Source organism: Phascolarctos cinereus, unplaced genomic scaffold (assembly GCF_003287225.1).
Source record: "Phascolarctos cinereus isolate Bilbo 61053 unplaced genomic scaffold, phaCin_HiC Scaffold_4;HRSCAF=312, whole genome shotgun sequence".
NCBI lineage: Eukaryota > Metazoa > Chordata > Mammalia > Diprotodontia > Phascolarctidae > Phascolarctos > Phascolarctos cinereus.
The window spans coordinates 52,610,124-52,627,319 of NW_027555847.1; the positions used below are offsets into that span (position 1 = coordinate 52,610,124).

General features: G+C 44.1%; 2 protein-coding genes across 2 annotated transcripts in view; one reads left to right on the top strand and one right to left on the bottom strand.

The window, feature by feature from the left end:
* FANCD2 (FA complementation group D2) overlaps nt 1-8,273 on the top strand; it is a 61,935-nt gene extending 53,662 nt beyond the window's left edge. Inside the window, 6 exon segments of the mRNA XM_020981005.2 lie at nt 727-765; nt 1,239-1,313; nt 2,614-2,688; nt 4,170-4,316; nt 5,651-5,746; nt 6,989-8,273. Coding sequence (XP_020836664.1) covers nt 727-765; nt 1,239-1,313; nt 2,614-2,688; nt 4,170-4,316; nt 5,651-5,746; nt 6,989-7,051 — 495 coding nt within the window. The 3' untranslated portion in view covers nt 7,052-8,273.
* Nucleotides 8,274-8,459: 186 nt separating this feature from the next.
* FANCD2OS (FANCD2 opposite strand) lies at nt 8,460-11,181 on the bottom strand. Its single transcript, XM_020981006.2, has 3 exons — nt 10,756-11,181; nt 10,471-10,595; nt 8,460-9,004 (listed from the first exon to the last, which is right to left on the bottom strand). Exon 3 carries the CDS (start codon nt 8,994-8,996, stop codon nt 8,460-8,462), a length of 537 nt encoding a protein of 178 aa, XP_020836665.1. The 5' UTR covers nt 8,997-9,004; nt 10,471-10,595; nt 10,756-11,181.
* Between the last annotated feature and the right edge of the window lie 6,015 nt (nt 11,182-17,196).

Here is a 17,196-nt window from a genome sequence, read left to right on the forward strand (position 1 = left end):
TGTCCCCTCATAGTGGGCCATTATGAGATGAAGAAGCTTGGGAACCAGTCCATGGATGAAACACAGAAGCTCTTTTCCTTTCTCTTTGTGCAGGGCCTCCTAATGTCCTTCCTTCGTGCTAGGCTTACATATGTAGATGTTGGTCTTCACCGCCCCCACCCCTGGGCTGTTTTGTTATCCCCATATGCCTTATCGGTTTCTCTTTGTCACTTTTCTTGGATGTGCAGGATACAGTATGTATATATCTGCACTCATTAGCCATGCTCCTGCATATTTTATTAGCATATAGATTCTCATCAGATCAAAATTTTGGTTCCTCTATCATCCCTGAAGCACTCAATCATATTACTATATGATTCCTATTGTGGTAGAATTCAAATTAATGTCCTGCTGGCTAGAACCCTGCCTTCTGTGGCTTTGACCAAAGAGCTATGGGAGGCCATGTGGTCCAGTGGAAAATGTGCAGTACTTGGAGGTCATGAGAGCCAAGGTCATGCACATTTGCTGTGTGACCATTGGTAAAAATGACTTACTCTCTCTGAGCCTCGGCATTCATATCTGTAAAATGTGGGTAAAAATACTTGTAGTATAAACTACACAGGGTTATTGTGAGAAAAGCACTTTATAAATCCTAAAATGCTGGAGAGGTATGAATTGTGATTAGTATTGTTACCTATCTATAGAAGAACTGGGCCTTAGCTTTTACTGATTTTTCTTCCCTCTCAGGTGTTTGATAGTCGGCCAGTCCTAAATGTTTGTCTGAAGGTAAGGGAGGTTTGCTGTTCCATTGAGAAACCAGACCCGTTTTGAATTGGATTTTCCTTCCAGTCAAGAAGAGTCTCCACTGCTCCAGGAAAAGGCTTCAGCCAAGAAGGCTTTGGCCAGTCCCTTCCCCACAGGCCTCAGTCTCAGGAATGAATACCTCCTGGGTGGTATTTTGGGAAGAGTTCAGTGAATGAGTCTTCCCAGACTCATTGGATGGTTGGAGGATCCAGTGTTGCTGTAGCTTTAAGTCCCTAGTTAGAGGCCAAGGGAGCAAGTCAAAGAGGGGTTGGGGGTACAGGTGCCCTAGGAATAGCTTGGAGGGGTAGGTGGGGGCTGCCTTGCCCAAGATCTCTGGGCAGGTAGGAGGAAGGAGAGAAGGCAAGAGAGCCTTTAGTCTCCTCCTTTTGAGACTCCATAGCCCAGCAATGTAGCTTTAGACCATCAGGTGTGAACTCTGCCTTCTTTCTTTTTAGTATGGACGTCTTTTTGTGGAAACCTTCCTGAAGCAGTGCATGCCCCTCCTGGACTTCAGTTTCAGAAAACATCGGGTAAGAGCAGCAAGCCAGTGAAAAACAAAGAGGCAGGTGGGTCCTGGGATTCAGTTCAGCCCTTGGATTGGAGTCCACTCCAGGCTGGGAACAGAAGCACCAGAATGAACCAGGCACCTACCCCAAAGGAGACTAAACCCAAGGCAGGCCGCGCCTAGTTTAAACCCACCTTCCTAGGTCTGCCCCCAAGATGGAAAATCGAAACGATAACCTTGCTGGTGCATCCCTGTTGCCTGGAGTGTTCGTGCTCTTATCTAAGCCTCAGAGCCAACTTCCCTTCTTATTTATCCTGGTAGCAGAATTGATATTAATGATGACTTTCTAGAAGAGGAAGACTGTGGGGACGTTGCATGGAGAGACAGCCTTTCAGTCCTGTTGCTTCCTTAACAGAGTTGCCCTATTTTCAAGAATGGGACTGAGATCCCAGCTTGAGATGAAGTGCTTTTCCCTTTGAAAGCACCAGATTATTCTCAGGGTTCTGGGCATTTAACACTCTTGTCTCAAGAAAGGGCCATTATGGGGCAGCTAGGTGGCACAGTGGATAGAGCTCTGGTCTTGGAGTCCCAATTGCCTTGAAAAAAGAAAAGGAGAAAGGGCCATCATTCTAACTTTTGTCAGGTCGTTCCTCCTAGCAATCTTATGAGATCAGTCAGCGGGATCAGAATTCCCAGGTCATTGGGGTTGAGACTTGAGAATTCAGTTAGAAAGAGCACATTTTATTGTTCAGCTTTGGATACTCACAGTGGGAGGGCTGGCTAAGTTGTGGGCACACATTGGCAGGTTGTATGGTGTATAGAGGGGAGTAAGCACATGGAGACCAACCCTCTGACCCTTGGCTCATGCTTTTAAAAGCTTTGTAGGATACTGATGTGTGATTCTTGATAATTCTCTCAGGTTCCATTTAACAGGAAAGAAACTGAGGCCCATGAGGTTGAATGACTTAAGTCTCACATGTAGACCAGAACTGACTAGTATCCAAGTCTTGAGACTGTTAGCATGAGGTTCTTCCCAGTGAACTACACTATCTACAGGGGACAGAAGATGCCAGGATGAAGGAGGGCATCTGCCTGGCCCGTCACTGCTCCTTCTGGAGGAGGACCAAGTGAAGATGACATAGCTACGTAGCTAGGACCCTTTTGGTCCCTTCATTGTGGGGTTCTCCCGTCTTAGCCTTATTCTTTGCATTTGTGATGAAATGAGAACTCTGGTTGCAGAAAAAAGGAAAATCTTTTTAGCCTCCGTTGACCACTTGCTAGGCACAGCAATTTTTACATAACAGACCTTTCTGGGTTGGTTTCAGGAAGATGTTTTGAGTTTACTGAAAACCTTCCAGTTGAGTACCAGACAACTTCATCATATGTGTGGGCATTCTAAGGTAAGAAGGCAGATGGGAGACATTACCAGCCCTTATATCTGTTTAAAATCTGCAGGCACTGCTTACCATTTCATAGACTAGGATAGTTTCTTCTGATTTTTTAATCAACCTGGTACCCTGTCTAAAGTAATTTTATTTAGTGTTGTGAGGACTTTGGGGAGCTGAGGGAGGACAGCCAGGTCTAAGATAAATTTCAGTATATGAAATAAATTCACACCCAACACGTTCCAGAAGGTGTTGTTAGAGGAGAGAGACAGAATGCCTGTGGATGCATTATGTAAGTAGTGAATCCTGCTGGTGAGTAAGTGACAGGAAGCCAGCTGTTGAAGCCCTCTTTACATTTATAATCTGCCTGGCAGAAACAGGTCTCTTGCTTCTGATAACACTTTAGGCACAAAAGAAAAAATTAAATTTTTTTTTCTTGCTTGATGCTAGCCACGTGATGGGCTGTTGTCTTCCTCAGTCCAAAGGATCAAGGGACTGCAGGATGCAAAGGCTATTTGGCCGAAGAATTGGGCCTTCTACCTAGGCCCTTCTGCTCACTGTTTTCTCCTCTCAGCTCCATTTTTAGAAGGTGCTTCTAGTGAAGATTCAAATAACATTTCAACCAATTAGAGCTAGTCCGTGTTATTTGTTATTAACATAAATAGGTTCATAAAGGGTCTTGATAGTTCCTTACCAGCTTAATAAAAGGGTATTTGAGGTAAGTGGGATGCCTCTTTTGAACCTGATGTCATGGAAGGCAAGTACTTGTACTCTTCCCCAGAATACCCCCTGTTCTCTGCCCCTGTCAGGGAGTGAATCCTGAATAAATGAGCCATTGGCCTGATTCAGTGGTTTATAGGAGCCAGGATGGTGAAGGGCTTTGAGGTCACAACAGATGAGGACCACTTAGAATGGGGTATTTTTAGTCTGGAGAAAAGACTTAGGGCAGGCATAGTGGTTCTGTTCAAGTATCTGAACAGTTTCAAGTGGAGGAATTCACTTTGTCCTGCCTGGTCCCCTATGTCAGAAACATGAACAACTTCGTTTTGATGTCAAGAGAAACTTCCTGACAATTCAAGGTGTCCCAAACGGGAGTGGACTGGCACAGGAGGTGATGGGCCCCGCTCCGTCTTGGTCTTCATAGAGAGCCTAGATCGCCACTTTGGAGGCGTGTTATTTATAGCAGGGATTCCTTTGGTGTGTGCGCTGGACTGGAAGGCTCTGGGAGGTCCCTTGTAACTAACTCTTAGATTCTCTGGTTCCGAGTTCTTGACTGCCTAACCTGTGGTGATGGAGCAACCTTTATATTGGAGGAGTGAGAGTCTAAGCTCCAGCTGTCTCACTTTTGTGTATGCGTCCCCAGTACCCAGCAGGTGGTAGTGCTTAATAAATGTTCATCGACTGTTTGGGGAGTGCGGGAAAGTGAGAAGAATCCTCAAGGGTAATACAAAGAATAGATTCTACTTGGCTTTACTGACATTGGGTTCCCCTTTCAGATTCACCAAGATACCAGTCTCACCAACCACGTGCCTTTGTTGAAGAAAACCCTGGAGCTGTTTGTGTATAGGGTGAAAGCCATGCTCATCCTCAACAACTGCCAGGAGGCTTTCTGGCTGGGCAACCTCAAAAACAGGGACCTGCAGGTGAGTGTGGGGGCTGTCAAGACAGGCTGGCTCAGTCCTACGTAGGAAAACTGGGGAGGTCCACATTGGGAAGAATGGGAAGGGAAGAACATCTGGAAAGCAAAGCAAGGGATGGCTGCTTGTAACTTACCCCTTTAAGCCCTGTCCTTAAAAAAATCTCTTCTGACTTTTTTGGTTCCCTGTCTCTAGCTAGCTACTGTTAATGAGGCTCAGATTACGGTTCAGTCTCCTGCGGGCCATTCTGTGCCATGGTCACATACTGTACCTCAGTCATGGCAGCCATCTCCTAAATTGCAGGTCATTGGTCGTAATGGAGAGTGAAAGACCTTATGGAAAAATATCTTAGTGCATTCATTCCCTGTTGAGTGTGAGTTACTAGTGTCACCTTTGTATGTGTAGTGGTGTTATTTCTCTTCCTAAACTGGTTTTGTTACTGGATTTACCTTTAGGGTTCATTCATAAGATCCTTTTAAGAGTGCTCAAATCTTTATGGGAGGGAAAGTGGTTTGTACTATGCAGAATAACCCACGTGCCCAGTTAGCACTGGGTTGTAGTAAAGGGTCCTGTCTCCAGGCTACGGTTTATTAGTTACGTTTTGAATTTCCATCAGGCCTTTTTTCCTAAAGGCTCTCAACGCACTTACAGATATCTCATTTACCCACCCCAAAGTCCTGGTATTATTAGTCCCTACTTACACTAAGATTTTAGACCTAGATTTCTAGTTGCCCAGGTGGTCAGACCACGGCAGAGCTTGGGGTAGAAAGAGTTCAAGGCTTCTGACTCTGCCTTAGCTATCCCCCTTCACTGTGTAGGAAATGTCTTGTTACTCCACCTTTCCACTATCGCTTTGCCTGCTCTGGTCTGGAGTTGTGGGGCATTGGAGTTTGTGCTCATGTCAGAGAGCATGGCATGTTGGAGCCTGTTCAGTGACCAGTGAAAGTTGTGGGTAAGAGAGGCAGCTAGGTGGCAAAGTGGATAGAGCATTGGCCCTGAAGTCTGGAGGACCTGAGTTCAGATCCAGCCTCAGACCAGACGCTTGACACTTACTAGCTGTGTGAGCCTGGGCAAGTCACTTAACCCCAATTGCCTAAAAAAAAAAAAAAGTTGTGGGTAAGAGCTGGTGGGAAGGAAGAGAGGCCTGGGTCTTCTAAACCAACAGAAATTGGCTGTCTGTAGCTTATCACCTGGCCTTCAGCCTCTTAAATGACCATTTGTGTTGGGATATTAAGTTAGAAAGTCATTTTGCTCATACCTCTGATATTATTTAAGGAATATGTGAAACATACCAGTTTTTCTTAATGTCTCTGTTATTAACATACTGTTATACCAAATAGGGTGAAGAGATTTTGTCACAGCAATCCCAGGAAAGCTCAATGGATGAGAACCAGGAGGAGGTGCCCTCTCAACTCTCCAAGCAGGAAACAGAGGAGGTATTTCTGTTGCTTTAGTGGTTGGATTTTGATAGCCAAACATATTTAGCACACTTTACAGTGTAGTACCCAAACTCTTACCCTGTCCCTGTCCCTCCCTCATTCTCTCTGTCTCTCTCACATACACACATGCACACATACATGCACACATGTATATTTAGGCCTAGCCAAATAGACCTTGTTCTCAGAGAGCTCTGGGAGGCAGAGAAAGTACTAAAAGTTGTCTGGACTATTAATTTGGTAACAGTGGGGATAGTTCTTTTCTCTCTGTGCAGCTCACTGATTTACCTGTAGTTATTCCTGAAGATTCTACATTTGGGCCTCAGTGCCAGTTGAGTTTCCCTTGTAGCTTCCTATTTGGCTCATATCTGAAAACTCTTCCTGCAGGATGAGATCTTGCTTATTTTTTTTCCTGCAGAACATGCATTTGGGAGGAAAGTCTTGAGTTAAATCAATTCTTCTACTTAAGCATTCAGGAAAAATGTATACTTGCCCCAATTTGGTGGTGTGTTTACTTAAGGTACCAATATCTTTCCAAAGTCTCATAAAGAAGAAACTATTCTCAAAGGCCATCAATTATAGTGCCTCTGAGTTGCCTTGGGGTACCTGTGATGAGTAGAAAATGTGAATCTGTACGCACACATACATACACATAACACTGAGCCTAGTACTCACTAGTAGAGGTGAGCTGGGACATTTGCCCAATGCCGGCCCACAAATATAAGTCAAGAAAAAGTGAAGGGCCTATTTTGAAAAGTTAACCCACCAGGAGTGCTCTAGTGGCTCCACATAATGCTCTCTTTTTCCATGTCCTGGGTTGTCATTATGCAGTGAAACTGAGCACAAGGTCCTTCTGGTACTTCCTGTAACTAACACTTGGGCAGTCACAGCCCGCTGATTTCACCAAATTCTACATGGTAGTAGTTATTAAGTTAGGGCCCAGGCTTGTTGGAAAGCCTTAATTCTTTGTGACTGTTTAAACTTCATCTACGTTGTGCTGTTGCCTGGGATTCTAAAAAGTCAAGGAATTGAGGAGAATGCTGATTTGTCTATTGAATGTTTGAAAATGATGACTAGTAAATAATATGTGTACTTCCACTACGAGTGGCGAGTCTATACCTGGCCATGGAGATCCATCCATCCCTCCCCCCCCAAGGCGATGCTACAACATTCATACAGAATGCTTAGGGTCCACAATGCCTACAATATTCAGCTTGTCAATTTGATTATTTTTTCCTTCAGGGAAGTGCAGATGAAGCAAGTGTTGGTGGAAATGAAGAAGATGGTAATGAGAGTGATGACTGATTGGAAGGAGAAGAGGCTGCCCTCTCCTCCCAAGCGCCCTTCCCACCCTGCATCTTAACTCATGCTTCCTGGCCTCCTGCAAGCGTCCAGTCTCCTTGGAAGCATCTTATTCCATATGGGAAGATGAGGAATCTTTATGGCATCATCCCAGCCATGATTTTTAGACTATCTGCCAGCATCAAACCTGCTGTTAGGGGAAGTGACATTCTTTAATGACATACGTGAGAAGATCACTGCTGTGTACGCAATGTGAAGACTGTCTATATTCAATGTGATTTTGGGTCTTAGAAGCTAGACTAGAAAGCAAGCACTTTAGTTGGTCCTGAGCATTGGGCTGATTCCGCCTCATCTTTTGGATAAATTCCTTTTGCCCACTTGGGCTTTTCACAGTACCTTAATTATTTGGGGAAGTAGATAGAATGGTGTGATCTTTGCGGAGGAATGCGCAAAATTGATACTAAGAAATAAAGTTTTATGGCAGTCTCTGTCTTGTCAGGCTTCCTGCTGAGGATCCCACATTCCACCCCTCTTTGGATGCTCAGTCTTGGGGAAGACGAGCCTGCCTGCTGTTTAGGGTGGACCAGCAGTGACAGTGAGCTTGGGAGGGGTCTTTCATCATCCTCATCCCTTATATGGCAGGGGTAGAAGAAGCAGGGCAGAGATTGGATTTGTTTGCACATAAGGTTTATTCTCAATTCCCATTATGTTAGGTGAGTTTAAACTGATAACACAGACTTCTCTAAAAATAATTTGCAATTTGTTTGAGTTACCACAGCAAATGAGGAATGTGGATTGTGAATTTCAGCTAAAAATAGGAAATCAGATGTCTTCCTTCTGAGAGTCTGGACCCTGTTCGGCCTGCAACCTTGGCTGAGATGACCCTGCCCCCTCCCTGCCTTTTTTCTCCTCCCTCTCTGTCATGCTGCAGTGTAAATGTATTTAATCTGGTGTGTTCTACCCATTTGGATTCTCTCCCTTCTCCCTTCAGACTAACAGAGTGTTGGATTTGATGCCTCTGGCTTCATCTCTGTTCACATAGCAGACCATGCACCATATACTCCTCCCACTGTTTAAAAACTACAAACATTTATTGCCTTAAATTTAAAAGAATGACAAGCCAGCCCCTGTGCTCTTTGGTATATACTGTTTAATGCTCTTCATTATCACCCGTACATGTGCTAGTTTGACTCATTTTTAAAGTGGTTTAATTTTACAAGTGAAAGACGTTCTCTCTTGCTCTGTGTCACCGGCCCTTTTTGGTGGGGGGGGACTCCTGCATTGTCTTGTCTTGACAGAAGAGGTAAGACAGCTCTAATGATGTTGTAGTTTCCTTTCCGTGAGTTTCTGTAAACTCCAGACACTTACCAAAGAACCTGGTGTGAGTGTAACTACAAACCAGGGAGGAATTTTACTTGGAGTGTTGCAAGGCAAAAGTGCACTTCTTGTAAGTTGCATACAGTAACAGGATAGACCGTAGCATCTGCTTACACATAGTCACTGTCATTTGGATTTGAGGCTCCTTTAGTCCAGTGGGCCACTGATGCTCCCGACTGATGATTTTGCAAAATGCTGATTTATCTGAAACTCGAAATGTCCCCGTCCACTTTGGGGGCTGAGCGGTAATGATCCTGCCAAAGACAGAGTCCACTCCACTGAGGTGGACAGGCTGAGGCTTCCTGACGAGACCTTTCTTACTGTTCATTGTTCGGAGCTCTGATGTGTGACAGGGCAATTTGGGACTCACCCCAGGTTCTAGAAAAGGGCTGTCTAGGACGAGGGTGACCTCTTGGAAGCAAAGCTGCACTTCCAGGTCTGAAGGAGTGTGTGGGAAGCAATGAGAGGCCCTAAAGGGGTGCTTGGAAGAAGGGGTAGGCATTGTATGTCGCAGCCACTGGAAACTCTCATCCAGTGGAGTCCATGGTGACCAGAGCTGATATCCTGCCATTGTTATACCTAGAGGAGAGCAATTAACATATGGAACCTCTCTTCATTAAGGGTCAAAAGCTGCTTTCAGCAGGTCTTGCCCATTAAAAATCACATTTTTCCTCCAAGATAGCCAATGTCATTCTAGTTCCCTTAAAAAGGTTCTAAGGTATTAAAAGATAAATAAGCCATTAAAATGGCTCTAGATCAGGCTCTGGAAAAAGAAAGATCTCCCAATACCAATTACTTTTAAAGAAAAGCCAGCTTCTGTCTCTGTGTGGGACATTTACTAATCTGTAGAATGGTTGTTGTGTTCATGGCCAAACCTTTTATTTAGTATTTGACAATATCACCCTCCCTCCTCCCCTTTAACTCTTACAGTGAACCAAATTTTGCTTATTTGTTCAGGATTACATGTGGATTTTCCACTTCCACATTTCTAAGTGCCTAGGTGATGAAGATTCCTCTCATTTTCCCAGACAAATGTGCCTTTCTCTGACCCTTCTTCATCAACAAAAGTAAAAGGACTAGATTTTCAATCCTGGAAGATCCCATTCCATCCAATTTTAGTCCTGAAAGTTCTAGAGGTTCACACCACCTTAGCTTGTAACAGTGAATTTGATGTCCAAATTTCACCCAAATGATAAACTTGCCGCTGAGAATTGGTTTGGGAGATTTTGTTGTTCTTACTTTTTGGAGATGTGGAGAGGAAGGGCTAAAGAAATTCCCAGATAAATTTACAATACTTCCCCCAGAATTCTTATAAGCAGGGCCTAATAAGAGTGCTTTGCATATGCAATGTGTTCAAATGGTGACTGAAAATCAGTGGTAGAAATCTCATTATTTAGTGGAAATAAGTCTTGAGCTGATCTCCCTGAAAAACTCCAAGAAGTAAAGAAATAATTACACATTCTAAACACCTCACCCAAATATTCGTGTGTGTGTGTGTGTGTGTGTGTGTGTGTGTGTGAGTAACATTAAAATTGAGTGCATTTTTTTCCGTGCAATTTTAGGAATATATTAACTGGAAAGAACAAAATGATGTCCCCTTCTTTCCCTGCCCGCAGCCTCATTTAACTTTGCTCATTAGGAGGCACCAAGACAAATTTTGATTCGCAGGATCAGTTTCCTGAGAAATGTATGAATTGGAGCTTTATACTTATAGCCTCAGAGGATCTGAGACCATGTCCCCACTCCACTCGGTTTACAAATGAGGAAACAGGCCCAGGGAATGAAAGTGGCTGCTCAAAGTCATAACACTTAGCGGAGCAGGATTAGAACCCAGATCGGCTTTCACTACAATGATCTTTCCATGGAATAATAAATGAGACTGAATATGATCTTTTCGGGGTATCGGTCTTACAGCCTGAGACTTAAGTCTTCAACCAGTCTACAGAGCTCTCCCTAAATCCCTTAACTGTATAGGGTCAGATGACCAAGAAGAGAGAGGAATAAGGAGTCTCCCGGGACGTGTAGAAGAACCCTAGGCATAGTACCTCAACTTCTCCACCTGGAAAATAAGGATGCAGAACCGCAGCTGAGCTGTGTGTCACCTCCGAGGTCGACGGTGGTACTTCGAGTGGCTGGAGCTCCCCGGGTGGGTGTGGGATAGATCCACCTCCTAACAGGACAGAAAGGAATTGTCTCCGTCTTAGCCCAAGGGTGGTGGAGGAAAGGGGACCTCGCCCGGGGTGGGGACAAGAAGGTGAGACTGTCCAGAGCCAGAGCCCGGCTCTAGTCCCAGCTGCCAGAGCGGGTGCTGGACGGGATGGGGAGCTCACCTGCTGGGCTCCGAGGGTCGCACGCTCCCGAGTGGCAGCCGCTGTTCCCGGGGCCGCATCTTTCCTTTGCTGGGCGCCTGGCAACGGCCTTTGTGACCCAGGCCCCGCGGAAAGAGCCCGAGGCCGGGAGGGGGCAGGGGGCGTGGGAGGCCAGGGGGCTCCCGCGAGGAGGATTACTTCGGAGGGCTTCCTCCTTCGCCAGCCCCTAGATCTCGACCCTTTCGGAACGCCTAGATCTCGGTATTGAGCTTAACTTTCTCCTGGGCCATTCATTCTCCTCGCCCGAGGCGGGATTATTAAGAACACATTTTCTCTTCTTTACAAGCTAGCTGCCAGATCGGACCCTGCCTTTTTTCTCCCCATTCGGGGCTTCCTCCCCCTTCTCGAATCACTTGTAGCTTGAACGGAGCCAGAGTGAGAGGGTACCCCGTGTGCATAGGCATCAGGGCTGCAGGGGGCCTTGAGAGATCGTTAGTCCTACTCTTTCATCTTACTGAGGCCCAGAGAAGGGAAGTCACTTGTCCAAGGTCACACAGTAAGTAGGAGGCATTGCTTCTGAAGGGGCAGAGGATTTGGGTTCAGATCCTGCTTCAGACACTTCTGTGACCCTGCTGAAGTCACTTATACTCCTTCAGGCCAAGTATCTTCATCTGTTAAAAGAAAGAAAGAGAAAGGAGGGAAGGAAGGAAGGAAGGAAGGAAGGAAGGAAGGAAGGAAGGAAGGAAGGAAGGAAAGAAGGAAGGAAGGAAGGAAGGAAGGAAGAAGGAAGGAAGGAAGGAAGGAAGGAAGGAAGGAAGGAAGGAAGGAAGGAAGGGAAGGAAGAGGAAGGAAGGAAGAAGGAAGAGAAAGAAAGGAAGGAAGGAAAGAAAAAGAAAGAAAGAAAGAAAGAAAGAAAGAAAGAAAGAAAGAAAGAAAGAAAGAAAGAAAGGGAGGAAGGAAGGAAGGAAGGAAGGAAGGAAGGAAGGAAGGAAGGAAGGAAGGAAGGAAGGAGGGAAGGAAGAAAGAAATGAAAGCGTTGGATTAGGATGGCCTCCCAGGTCCCTTCTAGATCTGGGATCCTATTGAATAAGGAAGGAATCCAAAGGTTAAAGGGAATACCGGTTTGCAGTACCAGGCTGTAGCAATGACAGTGAGTTGTGGTGAGAAGCAATAGGGTTAGTAGCGAGGTGCTGAAGGCTGGGGAGAGATAGGTGTGGTTATAATAATTGTAATCCACATTAGCATGGACTTTCCCTGTGCAGTTTCAGTAAAGCTCTTGGAGTCAAAGGACCTTGTCCTTTGCAAGTCAGTCTCGAAGTCATTGTCCTCTTTGAAAACTAAGTACAAACAACAATGTCAGAGAGTTATCCACAACACTGAAGTCAAGCGATGGGTTTGCCCAATGTCCCACAAGGCTATAAGTCAGAGCAGAATTGGAACCCAGGTCTTCCTGTTTCTGAGGCCAGCTTTCTATCCACTATTAGATAATGCAAGTATTATCCTATTTTGCAGATGAAGGGGGAAAAGCTCAGAGAGTTGACATGCCCAGCCCGTGTTCACCCAGCTAGTAAGTAGGATTTGAACATAGGTCCTCTATTCCCAGGTCCAGTATATTTTCAAGGATTGCCTAAAGTTTGGAAGTGTGGGGCTTGTCCCAGAAGACCTATAAACTATGGCAAACTTGAGAAAGAGAGAAGCAAAGGTGGATTCATAAGTTATTACCAAAATAAAGACTTTGTTCAGCAAAGTGGCAGGTGATTTTCCCTTAATGAAAAGAAGAAAATCACCTCCTTGTAAAAAAAAAATCAGTCTTTGCAGGACAACTGTGTATTAATTAAAGTACTTGAAGTAAGGGTGTAAGCATTCTATTAATAGGCTCACAGATTTAGAACCAGAAGGACCTTTAGAAGTCATCTAGTCAACCCCCTCATTTTTACGAAAGAGGAAACTGAGACCTGAAAATGAGAAGTGTCTTGCCAAAGGTCAGGCAGATGGTAAGTAACAGAACCAGGATTTGAACCCACTCTTGAGCTGACACTCTTTCCCCATGTACTACGCTTCCTCTTAATTCAGGATATTTATTAAGCACCTACTATGTGCTAGGCACTGGGCATAGAAAAGTGAAATCTCTCCCTGATGGAGTTTAAAGTCTCTGAAGCCATATTAGTCACTTGGATGACATGGTGGTATATATATGTGCCCTCCTATCCTGTATCAAGTGATGATGATGATGATGATAGCCAGCATTTATATAGTCAAGTTGGCAAAGAGCTTTACAAATATTATCTCATCTTATCTTCATAATAATCTTATCAGACATGGGTACTCCCATTTTACAGATGAGAAAACTGAAGTAGAAGTTAAGTGACTTGTCTAGGGTCACACAGCTAATAACTTGGATGAGGCTGGATTTTAACTCAGGTCTTCCTAGCTTCAAGTCCAGTGTTCAGTCTGCTAGATAGAGCCGCTGCCACTGAACCAGTATGAACCATTGATGTGGTGTAGTGGAAAGAGTGTTGGATTTGGAGCTAAGAAACTGGAAGTTCAATCCCCGATTCTGATACTTAACAGCTCTCAGAACTTTAGTCTGTCATGTCTAAGATGAGAGTATGACCTGTGGCTCACAGGACCCCTTCACATAAGGTCCTCCTACTCTGGACTCATCTGGAGTCCAGATTCATTCTGGGGTTGGCCTGATCCCAAAGACAGAGGATAGGGCCTCTCATCTTCTCTGGCTTGTAATGCCCCCACCCAAATTTATGGACAAAATCTCTTAAATCATTTCACAAGCATTTATTAAGTACTTACTGCCAGACCAGTGTGCCAAACACTGGGGGTGTGAATAAAAAGCAAAAACAGGCCCTGCCCTCAAGGAGCTTATATTCTAATGGGGAGACAACAAGTATATAATGGAGTACACACATAATATATGCAGACTAGATGAAAAAGAGGAAGGCACTAAAAGGGGGAGGAGGGGGAAAGGTGGTCCAGAGGAAGTGGCATTTGATCTGAGTCTTGAAGGAAGCCAAGGATCCTCAGAAGTCTAAGGGGGTAAGGGATAGCATTCTAGGGATGGGGAACAGCACAGAAATGGGAGCTGGAGGGTCAAGCAGTCTGAGTATGACTGGACCAAAGACTGTGCAGAGGAGAGTAAAATGTAAGGCCAGAAAGATCAGAAGGGATGAGGTTGTTGAAGTGTTTTAAAAGCCAAAGGAATTTATATTTGACCCTAGAGATAATAAGGAACAATCACTGGAGGCTGAGTACGGGGAAAGGGAGTGATATTGCCAGGTTCACACTTCAGGGAAAAATGCATTGGTGTTTGTATGGAGGATAGATTGATTATAGTGAGAAAACTGAGGCTAGGTGGCTATCCCAATAGTCCAGGTGAGGGGTGATGAAGGCCTGAACTAGAGTGGTGGTGGTATGAGTGGAGAAAAGTGAAGTATGAGAGGGAGAAAGTAGCTGGTGTACACAGAGACATGATGAAAAAATGAATTCAGCCTGAAGCCATGTGAGAAATGTAGAAATGTTTGGCATGGTGACAAAAAGTTAGGTGTAACTTTTCCTGGGTTAGAAGTTAGTAGCTGGTGAGGAAAGGACATGTTCCTTCTACCTGGTAGCCAGCAGCACATGCAAAGGCCAGATAGTTCTTGGGGCCAAAGGAATGTCCTGCCATGTTGGCAATGGAAGCTCCCATCCTTCTCTTTGGAGGGTCATCTCTTTGGCTTCTTGGCCTTAAAGGTTTTCTCTGGCTGTGGTGCCTGAACAGCGCCATCTTGGTTTTATAAATGACTTGTATAATGGGAACTGGACTGCTAAAGTCATTCTATGACTTAAAAAGAAGTCATACACGGACCAAGAGAGGGATGGGGTCTACACAGCAAGGGGTGGTGGTGACCACAGTGGTGGAAGGAAATCAAGCGGAGGGAAGGAGGTGGTGATCTGAGGAGATGCTACCCCTCACTGAGGCCCCTGAGGGGCATTCATAGGCTAGAAAGTGTCCAGAGAAGGGGAAGCAGGATTCCAAAGAACTGACTTGTGAAGGCTGATTGAAGGAACTGGAGACCTTTAGCCTGGAGATGAGAGATTCAAGAGACACATAGCAGATGCCTTTAAGTAATCGAAAATCTCTCACATGGAGGAAGGATTAGAAGTGTTTGCTTGACCTGAGAGGGCAGAAGGACAAGCAAGGAATAAAAGTTACAAAGAAGTAAATTTAGTGTTGGTGTAACAGAAGACATCCTTTTTTATCCAACATTTGTTCCTTCTTTCATTCACTCATTCTCAAGTGCTTACTATGTTCCAGGCACAGTGCTTGGGGGGTTGGATACAAAGAAAAATGAAACAGTAGCTACAGTCAAGAAACCGACATTCTACGGAGGGAAACAACCTGTACATATGTGTATAAACACGAAGAATATATTAAATAAGTACAAAGTAATCCCAGAAAAGGGAGGCAGGCACTTAGGATAATCCTGATGGAGGAGCTGATTCTTGAGGGGAGTGCTGAAGGAAGTTAGGGATTCTAAGGGTGTGTGTATAATCACAATTTATCCTCCCAACAACTCTGAGACATAGGTACTATTAGTGTTCCCATTTTATAGATGATGAAACTAAGGCCTAAGGTCACACAATTAATAAGTGTCTGAGGCTGACGCTGAAGGGAGAATTGAAAGGGGCAAAAAAGAGAACTAAAATCTAAGGCGTGCCTTAAATTGCCTCTTAGACAATTGGGCAATGGCTGAACAAATTGTGGCATATGAATATAATGGAATATAATTGTGCCATAAGAAGTTATAAAAGATGATTTCAGAGAATACTGAGTAGGATGAACTGATAGAGAGTGAAGTGAGCAGAACCAGGAAAACAATTTATTCAAGGACAGCAACTTTGTAATGAAAAAACAACTATGGAAGACTTAAGAACTCTGATCAATGTAACAACCAACCATGTCTCTAGACAGAAAACCTTTTATGAAGCATGTTGCCCACCTCCTAGCAGAAAGGTGATGGATGCAAGGAACAGAAAGGGACGTACGTTGTCGGACAAGGTCACTGTGTAAATTCATTTTGTAGTTGACTATAATTTTTATATACTTTGTTACAGATGGGTTTTTTCTTTCTGTTTAATGGGGGGAGGGGAAAGGGAGGAAGTAGCAATAGTGATAGCAAAAAAAAAGGCTATTTTTAAAATGCACAGAAAAGAGCAAAGGGAAGAAAGCAGAGGGAATAACTGAGAAGCAGGACAGTTTAAAAAGTAACATGTAGAATTCATTTTCTATATGTATATATATATATATATATGCATACTTACATATATACACATATATTTAAAGTAAGTGTTATGAAATGGAGATTCACAGTTTTACATAGAATCTTTTTGTACACGGAAATGCCTTTTTTTTAAATCAGTGTTTAAGTTCAGAATAAAATATTTTTAAGTGAAAAATGAAAAGTAGGGCTGGAGATTAAGAAATAAATGGATATTTGTTTAAAAGCACATGATGTAGCGGGGCAGCTAGGTGGTGCAGAGGACAGAGCACCGGCCCTGAAGTCAGGAGTACCTGAGTTCAAATCCAGCCTCAGACCAAACACTTGACACTTACTAGCTATGTGACCCTGAGCAAGTCACTTAACCCCAATTGCCTTAAAAAAAAAAGCACATGATAAGTTCTTTAGAAAAGTATAGAACAAGGTACTTCCTGAAATCAGGAGGGTGGGACAATCAGTATTTAGAGGAGAAATCAGGGAAAGCTTCACTGAAATGGTGGCATTTGAGCTGGACTTTAAAAGGTGTCATCTCCTTGAAAGCAAGCAACTATTGACTATGACACCTCACTGTGACATGGAGGTGACTTTGTCATTCCTCCTCCATTTTTAATAACATAGTTTGTTTTTATATCCCCTTTCCCCTCTCTCCTCCCATACAGAGAGCTATCCTTTTTTAACAAATAATTTAAAGGACAGCCAAAAAAAAAGCTTAGCAATTTTTTTTTATCAGCAAAGTCCAGCAACTGGACATCAACTGAGTCCAACAGTAAATGCAGTATTTCACATCCAAGATTCCTTACCTCTACAAAGAAGGGAGGAAGGTGCCTGCTCATATTTTTTTCTTCTGGATCAAGCTTGGCCCTTGACTTTTTGAAGGCTTTGCCAGTAGAGGACACATTCTAGTAGGCAATGCCAAACTGGACAAGCTTCAGGTATGGACCCAGTGATGCACTCTCTACCTCTGTCTGAGGACCAGGCCAGCTAACTTTGAAGGGACCCATCACCAGATTGGATTTTTCACCAATAACTCATAAAGACTATTAAATCACAGAGAAGGGGTGGTGGACTCAGTCAGTAGAAATATAGGTCTTTCCACATCAAGGAGGTTAGGTGCGCAGTGCCCCATGATCTGGAAAATCTGATAAAAATTTTTGGCACCCCTTTCATACCAGAGAAGAAATCTGAATTA

What these genes read in the sequence shown, in the direction of transcription:
- FANCD2OS (XM_020981006.2), bottom strand. Translation starts at nt 8,996, where the DNA reads ATGGCAGGATATCAGCTCTGGTCACCATGGACTCCACTGGATGAGAGT.